General features: G+C 34.1%; 1 protein-coding gene across 1 annotated transcript; it reads left to right on the top strand.

Moving 5' to 3' along the window:
- The first annotated feature begins 14144 nt into the window (after positions 1-14144).
- On the top strand, positions 14145-16121 carry LOC108728150 (thioredoxin domain-containing protein 12). The gene is made up of 2 exons (XM_018456561.1): positions 14145-14501; positions 15742-16121. The coding sequence occupies exons 1-2, from the start codon at positions 14218-14220 to the stop codon at positions 15983-15985; spliced, it is 528 nt and encodes a 175-aa protein (XP_018312063.1). The 5' UTR covers positions 14145-14217; the 3' UTR covers positions 15986-16121.
- Positions 16122-18674: the final 2553 nt, after the last annotated feature.

The following is an 18674-nucleotide window of genomic DNA, read 5'->3' as shown; positions in this document are numbered from 1 at the left end:
GTTCTGTAATAATGTTCTGCGATGTATTTCGATTAATGTGGTTTCGATGTTCACTTATTCTTGATTTTAATAATCTTTTTGTCTGTCCCACATAGGAGACATCGCAATTTTGACAATTGATCTTGTATACAACGTTAGAACGTGTCATAGTTGATAATCTGTCCTTTTGTTCCTTGATGAAAGAATTCAATTTATTAATCCTAGTAAATGCTAGTCTTATGAACCGATTATTCTTGAAATATCTATGAAATTTGTCAGAGAAAGATGGAACATAAGATATGGTGAAATATTTAATCTTGTTATTCTGTCTATTTCTATTTGAAACTGCTTCTGTTCTATTGAATAGTTTGGACTTTGATATTACAATCTTTTTATAATATTTTTGAATATTAAATCCAAAGGATATCCATTATTCATTAAAATGCTAATAATAAATTCAAAATTCTTACAATGAAATCTAAGATGTGATAAAGAAAATACTCTGTCAATCAAACTAATGATAGTGCCCACTTTGTGGCATAAAGGATGGACACGAAAAGAAGTTTAAATAACGTGCTGAAAATGTAAGTTTGTGATACCAGTCATATATTAAATTATTTCCTTCTTTTTTTATAGTTAAGTCCAAAAAATTCAATTTATCCCCCCCAACTCCATTGTAAATCCTAATCTGGGATGGAAATCATTAAATTCTTTCAATAAAGAATCGATATTCTGTTCTTGTATCAAAAGAGCGATGTCATCCACGTATCTTAAAAACCTGGCGTAAATTTTAACTTATTAAGCGATACTTTTTCAAGTTTCTGCATGACTAAATCTGCTGCTAAAGGAGACAGAGGGGATCCCATAGGCACTCCATAAGATTGTTTATAAATTTTGTTGTTAAAACTAAAAAACATGGAATTGAGCACTAAACTCACAGCTTTAACGAATTCAGTCTTAGGTAGTTTAATATTATTTTGTATGTTCGACCATCTATTTTCAATGCTCTCAATAACTAAATTCACTGAGACATTAGTGAAAAGAGAAACAACGTCGAACAAGGACTGAATCATCTGTTAAATGTAATTGTGATGAATCTTTGGCTAGTTGAAAATGGTTCTTAATGTGCCCCATTGGTTTTTCAAAACAAGAATCCAAAATTTAAAAAAACAGCTAAATTGTGTAAGGCCGGAATCAGACTACGCATTAAAGATTGAAATTAAAGATTGAAGATTGAAATTTGACCAATGAGGGCAAAGGAATTTTAGCTCCTATTGTTTTGATTGGTCAAATTTCAATCTTCAATCTCAATCTTTAATGCCTAGTCTGATTCGCCCAGTACGATTTCTTTACTGCTTACGTGTTACGGCCTTACGTTTTTGTATGTGCCATGGGCTTGAGGGACTTCCAATGGATGAGACTATGTTAGGTAAGAAATTACCTGTTTTATGTATTTTTGGCAATCCATATACCCTTGGTATTATAGCATTTGTAGAATTGAGAAAATTGTATGTATGATCGATCACATATTCATTCTTTTTCCAAGTTTGCAACAAAGATTTCAAATCATTTAAAATTTTGTTAGTCGGATTGCGCATAACAACAGTATACGTATCGGTATCCAACAATAAAACTTCCATTTTATCAATATAGTCAATTTTATCCATGGCAACAACCACATTGCTTTTGTTCACTCGCGTTAACAATACTTGTGGATTCTCTTTAAGAAATTGTTTAGTAACATCGAAAGAGTCTAAGATCATACCATCTATGTCCGATCTATTTTCTGTGATATTTTTAATATTTTGTATGTATGGGAAAAAACTGTTTCTGAATCCATTCGAGTTGATTTTTAGTTTTGTTAAATTATCTTCAATATGTTTAATAAATTCTAAAGTGATAGATTCCACATTGTGAGGAGAGAGACAAAAGTTTTCTCCTAGTTGTAATAGGCATTGGACCTCCCCTGGAAAAGTCATGCTCGAAAAATTTATGAAGCATTGTTAAGTGTTTTAAATTCAAACTTGATTAGTGTAAATTTTGACGGATTTAAATTGACTTCATATATTTTTTTTTTGAATATCAACTGGTCTTTCGAAACTATATTTATTTTCAAAGAGATTATTATTATTCCCGGAAATGGCATTATTATTGAGTGATGGTTGTTCCTGAACTGTACAATAATATTTGATACTTTTAATTTCATTCGAATGGTAATTACCTTTTGATTCTAACCAATTTAGTTTATTAAGCATAAGTTTTCTTCCCGCAATGTGCAATCTATCTAGTGAAAAGTGTTGAGAAGAAAAGAAATCATTGTACATGTTAAACGGTAATTCTTTAATTATATTTTTAGTGCACTGATTAATATTAAATTTTAATCGTGTATATTGATAAAATAAGTCCGATATTTCAAGATTGATGGCTCCTGCACACCGAAATGCTTACCGCGCGGCAAAATGCGACGCGATAACCAATGAACATGTTAGGAGCTGTAAGCTTATTGGCTACCGCGTCACATTTTGTCGTGCGGCAAGCGTTTCCGCGTCCAGCAGAAACCATGAGTTTATGTTTATTTGCTCGGCTAGCAGGCTAGCCGCTTTGTTAACTTGAACGCGCCCAATGACTCAAAGCGACCGGCGCGCGTCCGTTTGTCACATATATATATATATATATATGCATGTATGTATGTATGTATGAATGCACATGCATACATGTCGATGCAATATATGTAGAAGAAACAAGGGCTGCGTTTCGTTTCACGTATGATGTGCATGATGCATTTATCCTTGTTTAACATTCGGTAAATAACAAGGATAAAAGATGCATCATGCGCACCATGCGTGAAACGGCACGCAGCCTTTAAAGAAAACACCGAGGGGCATGTCACTCCGAGTCAACAGTTTTTTAATGTTAGAAATCATAATATAATCAAGCGCACATTATGATGACATACAAGGAATCGTATGAATAACGTTTGAAATCGAGCAATTGAGTGAAATTCAAAATGACGAATTTGTGTGTGTGTACTCTAGGCTGTGTTCGCTTTGGCGATCACAACGCTTTAAGCGTTGTTTCAGCCTTGTTTATTAAATATTAAACAAGGACAATTGATGCTTACAGCGCTGCAAGCGACAAAGCGACTGCAGCCAGTGTGTGTGTGTGTGTGTGTGTGTGTGTGTGTGTGTGTGTGTGTGTGTTTTTTTTGGTTGGCTGCTGCGTCATGTAACATGGTTTTTTTATTAATACACATCAATTTGTGATAAGTAATAACAATATATAATATTCCTAAATCAATATAAAAATTAGATAAGTAATATTTTCGATGTGTCTATCTATAATTATTTGCAATGCTCTGAAAGTTTCCTAACCTTTTTTTAAGTAAAAAAAAAAACAATAGTGACACGGTTCAACTTTCTACCTTTTTCATACAAAGCGAAGAAAAAAAGAGAAAAGATGAACCGAGATGCAAGAAATGCTAGAAGTTCAATTAAAAATAAAAAGCCTTATAGTTCACGTTATGTGTACTACAGATTTTTAATAGCGGTAGTGAATTTTAGAACACAGCCAGTGTATATCACGGATATAGGAAAGTAGGGATACAGCTTATTCTTGCGGGGGTGAAGCAGTCAGGGGCAAAGAGATGGTATCTATTACCCTCACTAGTTGCGCGCCCTTTTGACAAAAGTGAGAACTTATTCAAGAATCGTCAATCATTATGTTAAATGTGGTTATATGGTTGTGTTTTGTTATTGTTTAGTTACAATATAATATTTTACATCGAAAAAATCATATTTAATATGCCTATGTGCGCTGCAATTGGTTGTAAAAATATCAATGATCACGAGCGAAAATCGGAAGAATAACTAAATTTAGAAAAAGCATATAAAATATCATTTCATATGTTTCATATATGTATTTCATCAAGAAAAAAGTTTTATGATAAAAGTTTGGTTGAAATACAATTAAGAAATTATTGTAATTTTTATAAAGAAATATTTTAGTAGAAAAATAATTAGTAAGAATAATTAAATCATCCTTTGTTAATTAATAAGAAAAAATTAGTTGTTCTTAGAAAAAATAATTTTTCTTCTGCAATATTTCTTTGTAATAATTAATATTTCGTTATAATAATTAAAAGACTTTTTTGAGTGTTTTTCAACCAAACTTTTATTATGATCACAAAACCTTTTCTCTCAGTGTAAGGTGTAGTTGGATACATAGTAATGGCAACCATCGATAAATCGCGTTATTCGTGAGAGTAATGAGCATGATTCCCCTTCCGGATTTTCGGCTTCACTCCCCTCGCCATTTCGTCTACTTCACACTGTATCCCTACTTTCCTATATCCGTGGTGTATATTACATACATTGCATCGTATGTATGTATACATAGAACCTTCGCCAAAGATATATTTCTCAATTTTTTAGGAAATACACATACATCATTACTTCTGTGATACCACTACAAATTCCGAGTACGATGTATTTCGATTCTAATTTTTTTCCCGTTCGCGCTGAGTGAGGTTCCGTATTGGTGCTGCCACCACTATTGTGAGACCACCAAGTCACGTGCATCAATCACGCGGAATCCCGCAGAGGCTGCGTTCCGTTTCACGCATGATGCATCTTTTATCCTTGTTATTCACTGAATATTAAACAAGGATAAATGATGCATTGCACATCATGCAAGAAACGGAACGCACCCTCAATGTATAAGAATTTGGAGCCAAAATGGCGTCGAAAAGTGTAAATAGTGCTTTTTCATAACGTATATCTACACATTAAGTGCAATGTATCTAACCTAAGATCTATTATGTAATGGTGTAATCTGAGATCTGAGAAATATTTATGAAATAAAACGTATAACTATATATTTATGAAAAATAAAACGTACAACTGATTGCAGGAATGATCCAAATAATCAAAATTTTTTCATTAGATTAAGAGAATTTAAGGATAATGTTTTAATATTTCCAAGCATAGAAATATATAACATTGTATACAAATGTGAGTTATTATTTAGAAGAAATGAACATAACTTTATCTCTAATAAGTTAAAACCTATAGAGTTTGTACAAATGTTTTTAAATAATTGTTGCACAGACTTTGTACCATCTTGTCACAATATTGTTTATAAACTTATTAAAACATTTGTTATAGCACGCATCCACTTTACTACTAAAAAAGGAAAATATTGATATTAAAGAATCAAATACACATAGTAGTAGAAGCGTTACTATGAAATCGTATGTAAACAAGAACAATCGTAAATAAAAACACTGATTAATATAATTTATGATTTTCCTTTTTATTTACAAAATACATTCATACATACGTTTTGAATGAGCCGCTTGTTGGAGCCAAAATGGTGGAATGATTGCGGTACTTTATAAATCTAGTGACTTTAGGCCCTTATACATATTGTTGCCGCCTGCCGGCGAATTTTCAAATTTGTAATTCTAAATCCAAGAATAAATAGTTTCTAAATAATGCGATTGAGTTTGTTAGAACTATGTAATGATTTTAGAAATAAGAACACAATTTTAAGAATAAAATATATTTTGCACAAATCTATTTATTATTGACGCCAGTGAACATTTATAATTGGAGAGAACATTTTATACTTAAATGAAAGTAAACAGCAAACAAGAATAAAAATATACGTGAATCAGGAATTCATTTTTTTCTGTGCATAATTGAGGATATAGAAAATTTTATTGAAACAGTAGAGCAGACTCGAATACTATGGGATCATACAATTCCGTATGCAAAGAGAGGAGCAGCCAGTATTAAAATGGCATGGGCTGATATAGACAAAATGTTTAGTAAGTTTTGTTACGTTATTTAAAATCTTTTTTCTTTAAATTTAATATAAGAAAAAGATTCAAAGATTCAATCTGTTGATTATAGGAATATGTTACAGTTTAAACAACTCATTTTTATGATATTTAAACTTTGAATGCTGTTTTCAATATAATAAAGATATAATAAAAAAACATTATTCACAGACGTAGTACCCAGGACATTACAAATCAAATGGCGGAATTTACGGGACACATATGTTCGTAAACTAACAGAACAAAAAAAGTATGTAGCAAGTGGCAGCGCTGCTTCGTACAAGCCGAAGAAGGAATCGTGACCTTACTTTGAAATTATGGAATTCCTACGTCTATGCGTGTCTTTTAAACGGTAAGTAATATTTGTAATGTATGACAAGAAAGTATTTATCATATTAGATACAACAAAATGTGAGATACAACTAATGTGTTAGATACAACTGATGTGTTAGATACAACGATTCATTGGGTGCATTCAGTACTACAACCGTTCTCTGAGCGATCAGTGAGCTCTTGAATCTGTTTCGTCTATATTTTTAGTTCTAACAGAATATGCCAATCAGATGCAAGAGCTCACTGAGCGCTTAGTGAGCAGTTGTAGTACTGAATGCACCCATTGGCTGCGTTCAGCAGAACGTTTGTTTTGCAACTGTTGGAAGTTTCCTTCGCGCTGATTGGATCATATTTTTAGATCTAGAAGAATGGTCCTATCTCAACAGACAATCATAAAACGGTTGCAAAACTGTTGAGTCTGCTGAACGCAGCCATTAAGTAGCAGTGCTGGTGACACTTCTCAAAAATGTAAGTCTGAGTTTACTAATCTACTAATAATTTATTTTTTTTTTTGTATTTCTCATAAGTACTCTTTTCAGCGAAACGATCGCGTATATCCAAAAAAGTTTCAACAAATGAACAATTATCATTTTTCGAAACCAACTTGATGAATCGACTGCAAGTAACAGATGCGGCTCTCAGGAATATATCGACATCTGATTCGCTAGATCCAGTAATTACGTTTACAAATTACTTAGGATCGCGAATAAAGCAGCTATCAAAAGAGAAATTTGAAATTTTACAAAGAAAAATTTTAATGGAGTTGTTCAAAGTTAAAGATGAACGCATATAAAATTAAAATTATAATGCTTATAATATATACACTTTTTTAAAAATAATTTTATAATAGATTTGCGCATCGCGTATAGATTCATCTTCACAATCGTAATGCTTATACAGGGTGAGCCAAAAGTCTGGATACACCCAAATATCTCATAAACGATACATTTTAGAAAAAAATGTTTCAAACAAAAGTTGTAAAGCTTAAAAAGACGCATTTAACGATAGTAGTTATTTGACCTAGAATAGCGTTGTCAAGGTCACGTCAAGGTCAACTTAATTTTTTTAAATGGAACCCCCTACTTTTTATTTCAGATTCTTGTAGGTTATATTGAGACGTTTTCAAAACACATATCATAAACTCTTTTCCGATGAGAACTTCCTGAGTTGAGTCTTTAAAATTTAAATACCGCCAGCATTAGAATTATCCAAGATGTACCACGTGGAGGTTGCTCGGTCGGATTTACATCTCTTGTGTGCGTGAGTGCACGTGTGTGTGTGTGTGTGTGTGCGCGCGCGTGTGCGTGTGTGACGCAGATCAGGACCCTAGAGGAGTTCGTTACTCCTCTAGGCTGCGTTCGGAAACATCGCCCGAGTGCCCTCGCTTGTCGTTTTATCCTTGTTCACCCAATATTAAATAAGGATAAAATGATACATGGAGGCACCTGAATGATGTTTCCGAACGCAGTCCTAGTATTTTTTTACTCCAAACCCTCTCACGTTACACGTGTGTGTGTGTGTGTGTGTGTGTGTGTGTGTGTGTGTGTGTTGCGCGTGTATGCGCGCGCCTTCATTTTGAAAATATAATGCAAACGTATCTCTGATATTAGATGCGTATCGAGAATGGACATTTGCTCCCGCCATTCTTATATTATCTATTATATTAACATTTTCTTGTTGCCTTCAATTGCCTGGTACTATATTTCCTTCACTGTTAACGTAGTCTTCGTATCCTGATGGATTGTATTCGGGTTTTGACATTAAATAATTATGAAGATATACACAAGTTTTGACTATTGAGATTGTTGTTTCAAGTGAAGCGTTTATTGGTCTTCTGAAAATTCTCCACCGTGCAGCCATAATACCGAAACAGTTTTGAACAATTCTTCTTGCTCTACTGAGTCGATAATTAAATATTTCTTTTGTATTAGTTAATTGTCTGCCTGGATACGGGCAAAAAGTGTATTCGTTTAGTTGAAACGCAGCATCGCTATTATATAAGGTACAGGTTGTGATATGTTAGGATGGAGTGGTGATACAGCTTGTAAATCCATGTCCTTATTGGCAAATCATTGTCCTATTATAGAATTCCTAAAAATTCTACCATCACTATGCCGACCTTGTGCACTAATATCAACCATAAGAAAGCGGTAAGAGGTATCAACAATTGCCATCAGGACAGTACTATACTGGCCCTTGTAATTATAGTACGTTGAACCTGAATCCTCTGATGCCTATAAGTATTTTGAATTAAAAACAGTTTTATAATGAAACTAAATATTATAAATACAATTACAAATTAAAATTTAGAAATAATTTCCATATGGATACTTATGAAATCTTATTTAATGCGTTACTGTAACAATAAAAGTAATGCAAGCAATAAAATATCTTAATATACCAGAATCTAAACAAAACTAAATAGAAAAATGATATAAAATATTATGAAATACCGGTAGATTTAGATTTATTCATAAAAAATATTTGATACATTCGGCTTATTAATTTATTCAACTGCATTATTGAAATCTTTATAAAGTTTGTTAAGAACAACTTCTTTATTACAAATTACCTGTATTACAACATGTTTCCCATCAATGACGCCTATGCAATGGGGAAAGTCCCATCAATTTTCTAATTCATCAGCTATCTTGAGCCAGCCTCTCTCAGATGGTTGGAAAAATTCTTTTTGGCTTAATACAGTCCAAATAGCTTCACAGGTTTCACAAATAATACAAGTCACTGTGCTTCCTCCTATTCTATACAACATTATCATAGACAACATAAGATCTCCAGATGTCAAGTAACTGCAATATAATAGTTTTAATTTTTCAATACAACTAGAAATTATGAACATCCACAATGTGATATTGTTATTTATCAAATTAAATAATATATTTTGTATTGGCTACAATTACTTAAGCCCATTCTACAATTACGTAAGCGTAGTTGTAAGTGATTGTAGTTGTAAAAATTGACTAATCACAGTCGAATATGAGGAGAATATTCTACTGTGATTAGTCAATTATTATAACTATAATCACTTACAACTATGCTTACGCAATTGTAGAATAGACTTTATAAACACTACAACTACAATACAACACCATGCTGGATATATTTCAATTTAAAACTTACCAAAGTGTTAAACTTAATCTTAAATGAGAGGAAGTGGTTTTCGGAAAGTAGTTGTTGTCTTTTCAGTCAATGGAGTAATTAATTTCAATAAATCATGAAACAAATATTTGGTGACATGTAATTATAATACCATTCCGTGTCATGTAATCAGGAGACGCGGTAGTGTCTCCGGCCATGTTCAAAAAAAACTACTTCAAGATTAATGAAAATGAAATGAGAAACACTACAAGTCTCTTATCCCGCACCACCAAAGTCCATTTTTGGAGGTTGCATAACTACTAAAATATAAAAAATTTTGAATTGGACGCAACATATCCTGAAGGCGGCATCGCCACGACTAATTTGAGCTCAAAAAAATGAAAATCGGTCAAGCCGTTCTAGACATATGAGCGGTCAAAAAGTGATGATTTCGTGAGAAATGAAGTAACGTCTCCTTCTTCTTCTTCTTCTTCTTCTTCTTCTTCTTCTTCTTCTTCTTCTTCTTCTCTGTCCGCTTTCAAGGCCATATTAATAATTTTAATGTCCTCCCTCACCTTTCACTCGCACCTCCACCAACTTCGATCCACTCTTCCCCCTCCTCCCTCTCCACCCCCTCCCCCACCCCCACCCTCACCACCCGCTTTTTCGTCGTATTTCATCCTCTTTCGTTATATTAATTATTTTAACGTCCTCTCAACTTTCACTCACACCTCCCCCAACTTCGATCCACTCCACCCCCTCCCTCACTAACGTTCCTCCACCCCCACTCTCACCCCTAACACCTTTCTCTTTTTCGTCCTATCTCACTCTCTTTCGTCTTCTCTCACCCCCTTCCGTCCTCTCTCATCCTCGCCTGCTGATAGTGTCCGATGGTCACTAAGGGTCCTGACCTTGACAATGTGAGTCGGAGTCATTTTAATTTTTTGGGATAGCTTTGTAACGTGTGATGGATGAATGGTACAACCTTCCGAAGGATGTTCGGTGTGATGACCTTCGTAATGTGTGGGAGGGTCAGGGTCGTCGGAGGTGAAATGTTCATTTTTATTTTAATATCTTCTTAATGAGTAGCGGTCGCCTGCTGAAAGTGTTCGATGGTCACTCAGGGTCGTGACCTTGACAATATGAGTCAAGGCCATTTTTATTTTTTTGCATAGCTTTGTAACGCGTGATGGGTGATTGCTACTTTCTTTCGAAGGTTGTTCGGTGTAATGACCATTCCTAATGTGTGGGAGGATCAATGTCACAGGTGGTGAACTGTCCATTTTTACTTTAATATCTTCTTAATGGGCAGCGATCGCCTACTGAAAGTGTCCGATGGTCGTTCAGGGTCGTGACCTTGACAATATGAGTCAGGGTCATTTTAATTTTTTTGGATAACTTTGCAACGCGTGATGGGTGACTGCTACAACCTTCCGAAGGCTGTTCGGTGAGATGACCTTCGTAATGTGTGGGAGGGTCAGGGTCATCGGAGGTGAACTGTTCATTTTTATTTTAATATCTTCCTAATGAGCAGCGGTCGCCTGCTGAAAGTATCCAATGGTCACTCAGGGTCGCGACCTTGACAATATGAGTCAGGGCCATTTTAATTTTTTTGCATAGCTTTGTAACGCGTGATGGGTGGCTGCTACAATCTTTCGAAGGTTGTTCGGTATGATGACCTTCGTAATGTGTGGGAGGATCAGGGTCATCGGAGGTGAACTGTTCATTTTTATTTTAATATCTTCTTAATGGGCAGCGTTTTATCCAAATATATTTGTATAAAAAATGCAGGGATGGGAGGTAAACTAACGCCGTAAATTTTATCATTTATAAAAACAACTTGCTAATGACTTTATAGCAACGATAACTGACTATACTAATTTTGTGCTAAGCTTGGAAAAGTCAATTTGAGAGGTAATTCTTTCGATATATTGCTATGAATAATAAAAATTTATTATCGAATAACTTTATGATATTTCAAAGAGTATCATCAAGAAAAAAATCTCTATGTCAAAGATCGTGTTAAAATCGGAGAGACGAAGAAAATATGATTATGTTCTCACGAGAATGGGCGATGTAGGGGCCCATTCTTTATTTTCAGTATATATATATGTATATATTCATAGAATATTATAAATTCATTCTGTTGCAATTGAAATAAATATGTAACGTATGGTATAAATATTTATTATAATTATATAAACAGTTACATATATACTATTAAATAAAATGTATATGTACAGAATATATATTTATATACATATATTTATTGTATATTTATATATGTGTATACCATATATTTCAATTTTTTCTAACTGTATTGCATAAATTGTAGCTTATAGAAAGTTACGTGATAAAAATCGAAAATATATATAATGCATATATATATATATACATTTGTGATACTTGCATTACTAGAAAGCTACTCCGTATATCTGTACTCTGAAAAGTAGGTGATATCCCAAAAAAATCATAAAAATGAAAAGTCAGGCCATGTTCAAAAAAAGATCCTCAAAAATTTAAACCTTTAAAAATTCAAATGATTATCTAAAATAATATATTACCATGAAAAGTAACTGATATATTATTAATAAACGTGCCAGTTCAAAGTGAACATACATAAAGTGTATATTATCTAAATTTAATAATATATTACCATGAAAAGTAACTTGTATGTTATTCAAGGTGCAAATTCAAAACAAACATACATATATAGTAAGTAAAATAGATTACAATTTGATTCTAGAAAATAAGTCGATATGTATGTTATTATTCTTAGTGAACAAAATATAAAAGTCGTTTATTGAGATTTGATTTGAAATTTATACTAGCCCGTACGATGAAAAATAATTGCTTGTAATTCCAGAGTATCAATTTGTTAATGACTCGGAAAAAGAACATGGCGGCCTGCTCTCAAAAAACTTTGATGAGTTTCTCGGTGTCCACTTAGAAATAATGTCGAAGCTTTTACAGAGTAATTATTACAACACTTGAAGTACGAAAAGTATTACATTAGAATCGTATTTTCAAAAGCTCTATAACGAAATGAATATATATTACGTTAAATAATCAATAACTTTTTAAATGTACAGCTTCTTTGTACTTGACCTGAGAACTTCTTATTTATGAATTTTGGGTTTAATTAGTATTTACTCGTTTCAGGTAATAAGGCAACGTTTTTTTTATCAATAAATTACTCACTGAAAATACGGCATAACAAACTCAAAATCCGAAGTTGATACAAAAATTCGAAGTTTTACTAAAGGAAGATGGGAGGCTTTTAATCTAAACAATTTTCATAATTCTTTTATTTCAATTATTTATTTTCATCCCTCGAAAGCAGGCCGCCATGTTCTTTTTCCGAGTCATTAACAAATTGATACTCTGGAATTACAAGCAATTATTTTTCATCGTACGGGCTAGTATAAATTTCAAATCAAATCTCAATAAACGACTTTTATTTTTTGTTCACTAAGAATAATAACATACATATCGACTTATTTTCTAGAATCAAATTGTAATCTATTTTACTTACTATATATGTATGTTTGTTTTGAATTTGCACCTTGAATAACATACAAGTTACTTTTCATGGTAATATATTATTAAATTTAGATAATATACACTTTATGTATGTTCACTTTGAACTGGCACGTTTATTAATAATATATCAGTTACTTTTCATGGTAATATATTATTTTAGATAATCATTTGAATTTTTAAAGGTTTAAATTTTTGAGGATCTTTTTTTGAACATGGCCTGACTTTTCATTTTTATGATTTTTTTGGGATTCCATTTTAGTCACAAAATTCGTTGCTGCTCCTTGTTCATTTCGTCTAGTATTAAGCTGATTCTACAATGAATCAGTAGTCGGTAGTCCTAAGTCTTATCGGTGAATCAGCGGAGTTGGCCAACAGCCAACTTGTACGACTGACTACTGATTTTCGTAAGACTGATCAAATTCGATTTTTTTCTTTCCCATTAATCGAGCTAAACGACTCGCTGTACAATTAACAACTAGTAGATGCAAAAAATCATAGTCACCTATTTAGGTTAGAACTGATTAAGACTTAAGATTTCCGACTACCGATTCATTGTAGAATCAGCTTTAGTAGAACGAATCCAGTACTGTCTTTCTCTTTGTTTTCTTCTGTTTTGTATCCGTTTATAACGAACATATTTTAGAGCACTTTGCAATAATATTTTTCTTCTAATTAAAAGTAACTTTTTTTTATCCATCAAGAATTCAATGTAAAACGTTTATCAAGTTTTTAGTTAGGTTATATGCGTGTGTCACCGATGTCACCATTGGAAAAACATTAAACATGCAGCATGAGATCATTAACCATTTACGCCACCTACAGATTTTCAATCGTATTAGTCGACGACGTATGCAGTGTGAACAGCATTTCGCATGGCTTCGTACCGTCGGATGTTGCATGACGCACGTCAGATGCAGTGTGAATCCAGCATATGGCCAAAGTGCACATAGTACACGATTCCAAGCATGGTGGTTGGATGGTTCATCTTTTAAATTGTACTTACATATCCCTTCGTGCACTTTCATGCACTAAACTTCTACACAAATAAACCCGTATTAAACTAAAGAAAACATAAATTAATTTGTACATATTCTTTTGTTCATAAATAAAGTAATTACAATTAAAAAACATTGATTTACATACTTGACAGCTTCATTTTTCTAAATAAAGTACGTATATAAATGCATAAATTCGAAATGGTCGCGTTTTGCGTCAAAATGGATGCGAGTTTGCGGTACTACTTTATAGATCTAGTGACTTTAATTACGAACTAGACTCTAGAGCATTACGAACGTTAAGAAGCGCGAAGTTGGCTGAAAAAGCGTTCAATACATTTCAAACCACATTAAATTGACACGTAAAATCAAATGTAACGTTATTGAATCAAGTTAAAAAACTTGACAGCCCCCAATTGGAATCTATAAATCATGCGTTACGCGAAATGTCTCGGTTCTCTGAACGTTACTGCAGCCTTGGTCTGTTATTATTACATATTCGGAAATGTAATCGCCGCCGCCGACGATGATTCTAATCGCAATTCACGCAACTTTGAACGCATGTACAAATGGAGAAATTTACAAGAAGGCTTCCAAGAGGCGAAAATCTGCCGGAAACCGATATTTCTACTAATCCACAAACCGGGCTGTCCGACTTGTGAGAAATTGAAGCCCAAATTCACCAATTCGATCAGAATTCTCGATCTTAGCCAGCAGTAAATACTTTTTACTGAACGTCACTAAGTACAATATATATTTCCCTACTTTGCAGAGTTGGTGGTTACTTGCGAATCACTTGCCAACTTGAAAACGCGCGCACATAATGCGAAGACATAATTCCTGTCACTAGATATGTTATTATGTATTATAGACCATCGAAGGCTTGTGGTGCACGAGATTCAAGCCCAACACACAATGCTAGGGAATAGCGATAGCGATAGGAATAACATGATTTCAACCTATCAGAAATCGAATATATCGGAATACACAGTTTCTGATAAGTTGAAATCGTGTTATTCCTATCGCTATCGCTATTCCCTCGCATTGTGTCTTGGGCTTTACAGTTCTAATAATTATATATTATAGATATATATATGTATACATATACACATAGATATACGCAAGATGATGTACTATTGATGATAGATATCGACAATCTCGAATTGTAAGCGAAACAAATGTCTTTTTACGAGTTAAAGTAGCACATTTGCCAATTGAAAATAGTCAGAAATTGAATTCTCTTGAAATTGAAACTGTACATTAATTGTACTAGAAAACGTTGACACGCTTATACTACAATTAATGACCTTAGTATCGATACTAACAATAAGATATAAGCAATTAAAAACTGCACTTTTTATACGTGTCGCTTATACAAAGTTCATGAAAATGTCGCATTTATTTTTCTAAGGTCTAAACTAGCAGTGATACGTTATCTAATAAAAAAAAGACGAGCGTGCGATGGAGGAATATGAAATGGATATTATGGAAAAAAATGTCATAATTTTTTACCGTTAGTTTGGAAAATAGAGCCGTGAAAATAATGCAAACATTTATTAATGTGTCATGTGAATCAAAGGGGATTGACAATGATAAGTAACTAAGCAATGAGCTGCGTCTTACAATTAGTCTGCGTCTATTTGTATAATTCACTTTTTTTTCCGCGTGCAATGTGAACAGGCGCGAAAGCAAAAAAGTTTCTCTCACTGTATTGCATAATGGCGGGAATGGGAGTATCATCATTGATACTCGCTGATGGGACTTAACTTTTGAATGATATCGCGAGTGTATTACCTTCTTAAACTTGACGTTTGAAGAGTACAATTAGATCGAGTGATAAATATAGGAAGGGAACTACACACACAAAGACAAATGAAAGATAACAAAACGCGTAAAGATTAAAAGGATACTATATGTATGTATAATATTAAATTCGTTGTGTAAATTTTTTCGCAGCTTTGTTATGGTGGGTGTGAGAAAAGATGAGATTCCCACGCAAGACGAAGCAAAATTTCAACCGGACGGAACCTACGTTCCAAGGATCCTCTTCTTCACTCCGGACGGCGAATTTATGAAAGATGTTTATAATCATCATCCAAAAGCCGATGATAAATATAAATATTTCTACAATAATACAAGTCAAATAATAGATAGTATGATTTTGGCATTGAAACGTTGTTCCGAAGAACGATACTCTTGATGATAAAACGGAAAAGAAGCAATACTCAATTTTTCAATCTGACTTTGCTGCTGTCATTACAATGATAGTTGAACGTAGTTGAAATAAATTTATTTTGTTACAAAAAATATAACACTTTTCTTAAATTATAGTCATGGATGATATATTAGAATTGAACGGATACAAATAGAATGTTTTACTAATATACAAATAAAATTAATTAAATTATATTATAATAATAAGAAAAAGAGAAGGAGAGAGAGAGAGAGAGAGAGATAGAAATAAAATTATCTGCAATAGAATCTATATGTTGTATAATAGCAGCAATGTAAATAAATATTAATTATTTTTTATTACTCGTTCAATCTTTATATAAATGTCTTTCTAAAGACAAAGATTATTAAAAATTATTAAGAGGGTAAAGTAGTATATGTAACAGAGAATAGATTAATTTAAAATAAATCAACAGCTTTCCTCTCTCTCTCTCTCTCTCTTCTCTCTCTCTCTCTCTCTCTCTCTCTCTCTCTCATTAATCTATCCATTTTCCATCTTTCACAACCCACAGCGCGCACACGTAACAAAGCTCTCTTACCCAGCATTCGAGTCTGCGCCTGTACGTCATCAGATTCAATACTGCGTCCAGTATACGGTAGCCTATAGCGAGATCGCAGAGGTAGGCATGACGGCGCTTGCGTTTGCAACAGTTGCCAGAAGGTAAAACGGCTTCGCATTGGTCGACGAGATCGTAACTGAGAACGCAACCCCTCGTAACCACGCCCATCTCTCTTCCTTATTATAATATACGCGACTATTGAGTATATTTGCATATATCTTAAATCAGTACTACCTTCTTAATGAAATTTTTTTTTAATGGAAAAGTAAGAAAACAGAAATAGCTATCATCACTGTGATAAAATATATAATACGCAAGTACTAATTTAAAATTGTATATACATATCATTTATTATTTACGTTCTTTCAAAAGGAACTGCAATCCCTTTGCATCAGGCAAATATTATATTTCTTAAGCCATTGCTCGATTGAATAGATGGATTTCTAATTCTTATCTTGATTTTCTATGAACAAAAATTGTGTTTTCTTTTCATAAGTGAATGCTAATTTTATCGTCTTATATATAATATTTACTTAAATATACATATTTACGCGCGTGTGACAACAAGTTATCGGCGATACCGATAATCCTCTGCCAATTAACAAAATTTGCTAATATAGAAGTTTGATTTTATGATTTAACAGTAGAATAAACTATACTTACGAGAGAGTTAGTATATTTGTATAAAAGAAACAGAAACGAAAGAAAAAAAATAGAGAGCCTAGAGTAAAAAAGAAAAGAAAAGAAAAAGAATAAAATTGCGAATACTAAAGTAGCTCGAGTAGAGAGATGGTGGCTGGCGATTTCGCAGGACAAGTGGAGCTTACGCACACGTTATACGTTATATATGGATCTCTTCGCGGACGGTTCTGTATTTGAAGGGTTGCGGATAATATATAGCCCGTTTCGGCGGAGAGTGCTTTTTGGCTTTGACCGTTTCACATCCAGTGGCAGACCGGCCACGGCCGCGCCGCGCGTCGGGCTATCGCGTATAGCCGCGTATAGCGTATGCCGTATAATATCGGATCCCCGAGCGTGCGCGCGCGCCCACGTCCACACCCGCACCTATACCTCTACGCGTCCGTCACTTTTTTTTCCCCCGTAAAACTCCGACCACCATCCTACCGGCGGATACGGGGGCGGCTTTAAAAAATGAGCCAGGACATTATTTCTGCTCACCCCTTTCTGCACGGACTGACCGGTCCAGTCCCTTCCTCTCTTCCTCCCCCTCCCCCTCCGGTGCAGCTTGCGATGTGCTGCATCAGCGAATGTGCAAAAATGAAAAGAGAGAATCCGCTGTCCGACGGAGTCCGCACGGAGGGGTAGGTAGGTAGGTAGGTAGGTAGGTAGGTAGGTAGGTAGGTAGCTAGATAGGTAGATAGATCGACGAGGAGAGATCGAGAGATCGAGATGCAGGGAGAGTGGGAGGAAAAGAAGAATTCTCTCTCTCTTTCTCTCTCGCGCGCGCGCGCGCGTCTCCCTCCTCCGCCTGTCCGTTTCGGTATGCGCTCGCGTTTGGATATTCGCTGATGCGCGCTCGGTACGGATATCGCGGCGAGAGAGTCTGCACGGAGCCATTTTCAATTCAATCTGTTAAAAGCACGTCAAAAAGTCATAGGTACGGTATTTCACCAGCGCAGCGCGGTAGATCCCGACGAGATCGCGCGCGAGCTTCATCGTGATCCGACAGCGGCCTGAATGCAGGCGCGCGCTAATCCACCATGTATGGATGACACCACGTATGCACCGATATGTAGTACATATGTGTGCTGATGCTCTAAAATCTAAAACCTTGGATAAATTAAAGAGACAGCAACCACTTGCTTAAAGATGAGACCTGCAGGTCCTGCGATCAGAGTCTTCAAAGTAATCTTTCAGAATGAAATTATTTTAAGGAGGTTGTAAGGGCATAAAACACATATATATTAATATTTACGCTTTAAACAAACTACATAAATGTGAAAGTTTTGTTCATAACATTCTGTTTTTATTGAGCAACACATTTTTATAGATTATTTATTTTATTTGTTATTAGTTTTATTGTTATAAACAAAAATTTTTTAAATAATAACAAAAATCTAAATTTTTTAATATAAA

Source organism: Mycetomoellerius zeteki, unplaced genomic scaffold (genome assembly GCF_001594055.1).
Source record: "Mycetomoellerius zeteki isolate Tzet28-1 unplaced genomic scaffold, Tzet1.0 scaffold113, whole genome shotgun sequence".
NCBI classification, from domain to species: Eukaryota; Metazoa; Arthropoda; class Insecta; order Hymenoptera; family Formicidae; genus Mycetomoellerius; species Mycetomoellerius zeteki.
The sequence above is the reverse complement of the archived record's forward strand: the minus strand, read 5'-3'. Positions and strand labels throughout refer to the sequence as shown.

Excerpts from the sequence above, each read along its gene's own strand:
- LOC108728150 (XM_018456561.1), top strand. The coding sequence starts at position 14,218 with ATGCGTTACGCGAAATGTCTCGGTTCTCTGAACGTTACTGCAGCCTTG. Across the intron at positions 14,502-15,741 it reads ATTCTCGATCTTAGCCAGCA|CTTTGTTATGGTGGGTGTGA; the intron begins GTAAATACTTTT and ends ATTTTTTCGCAG.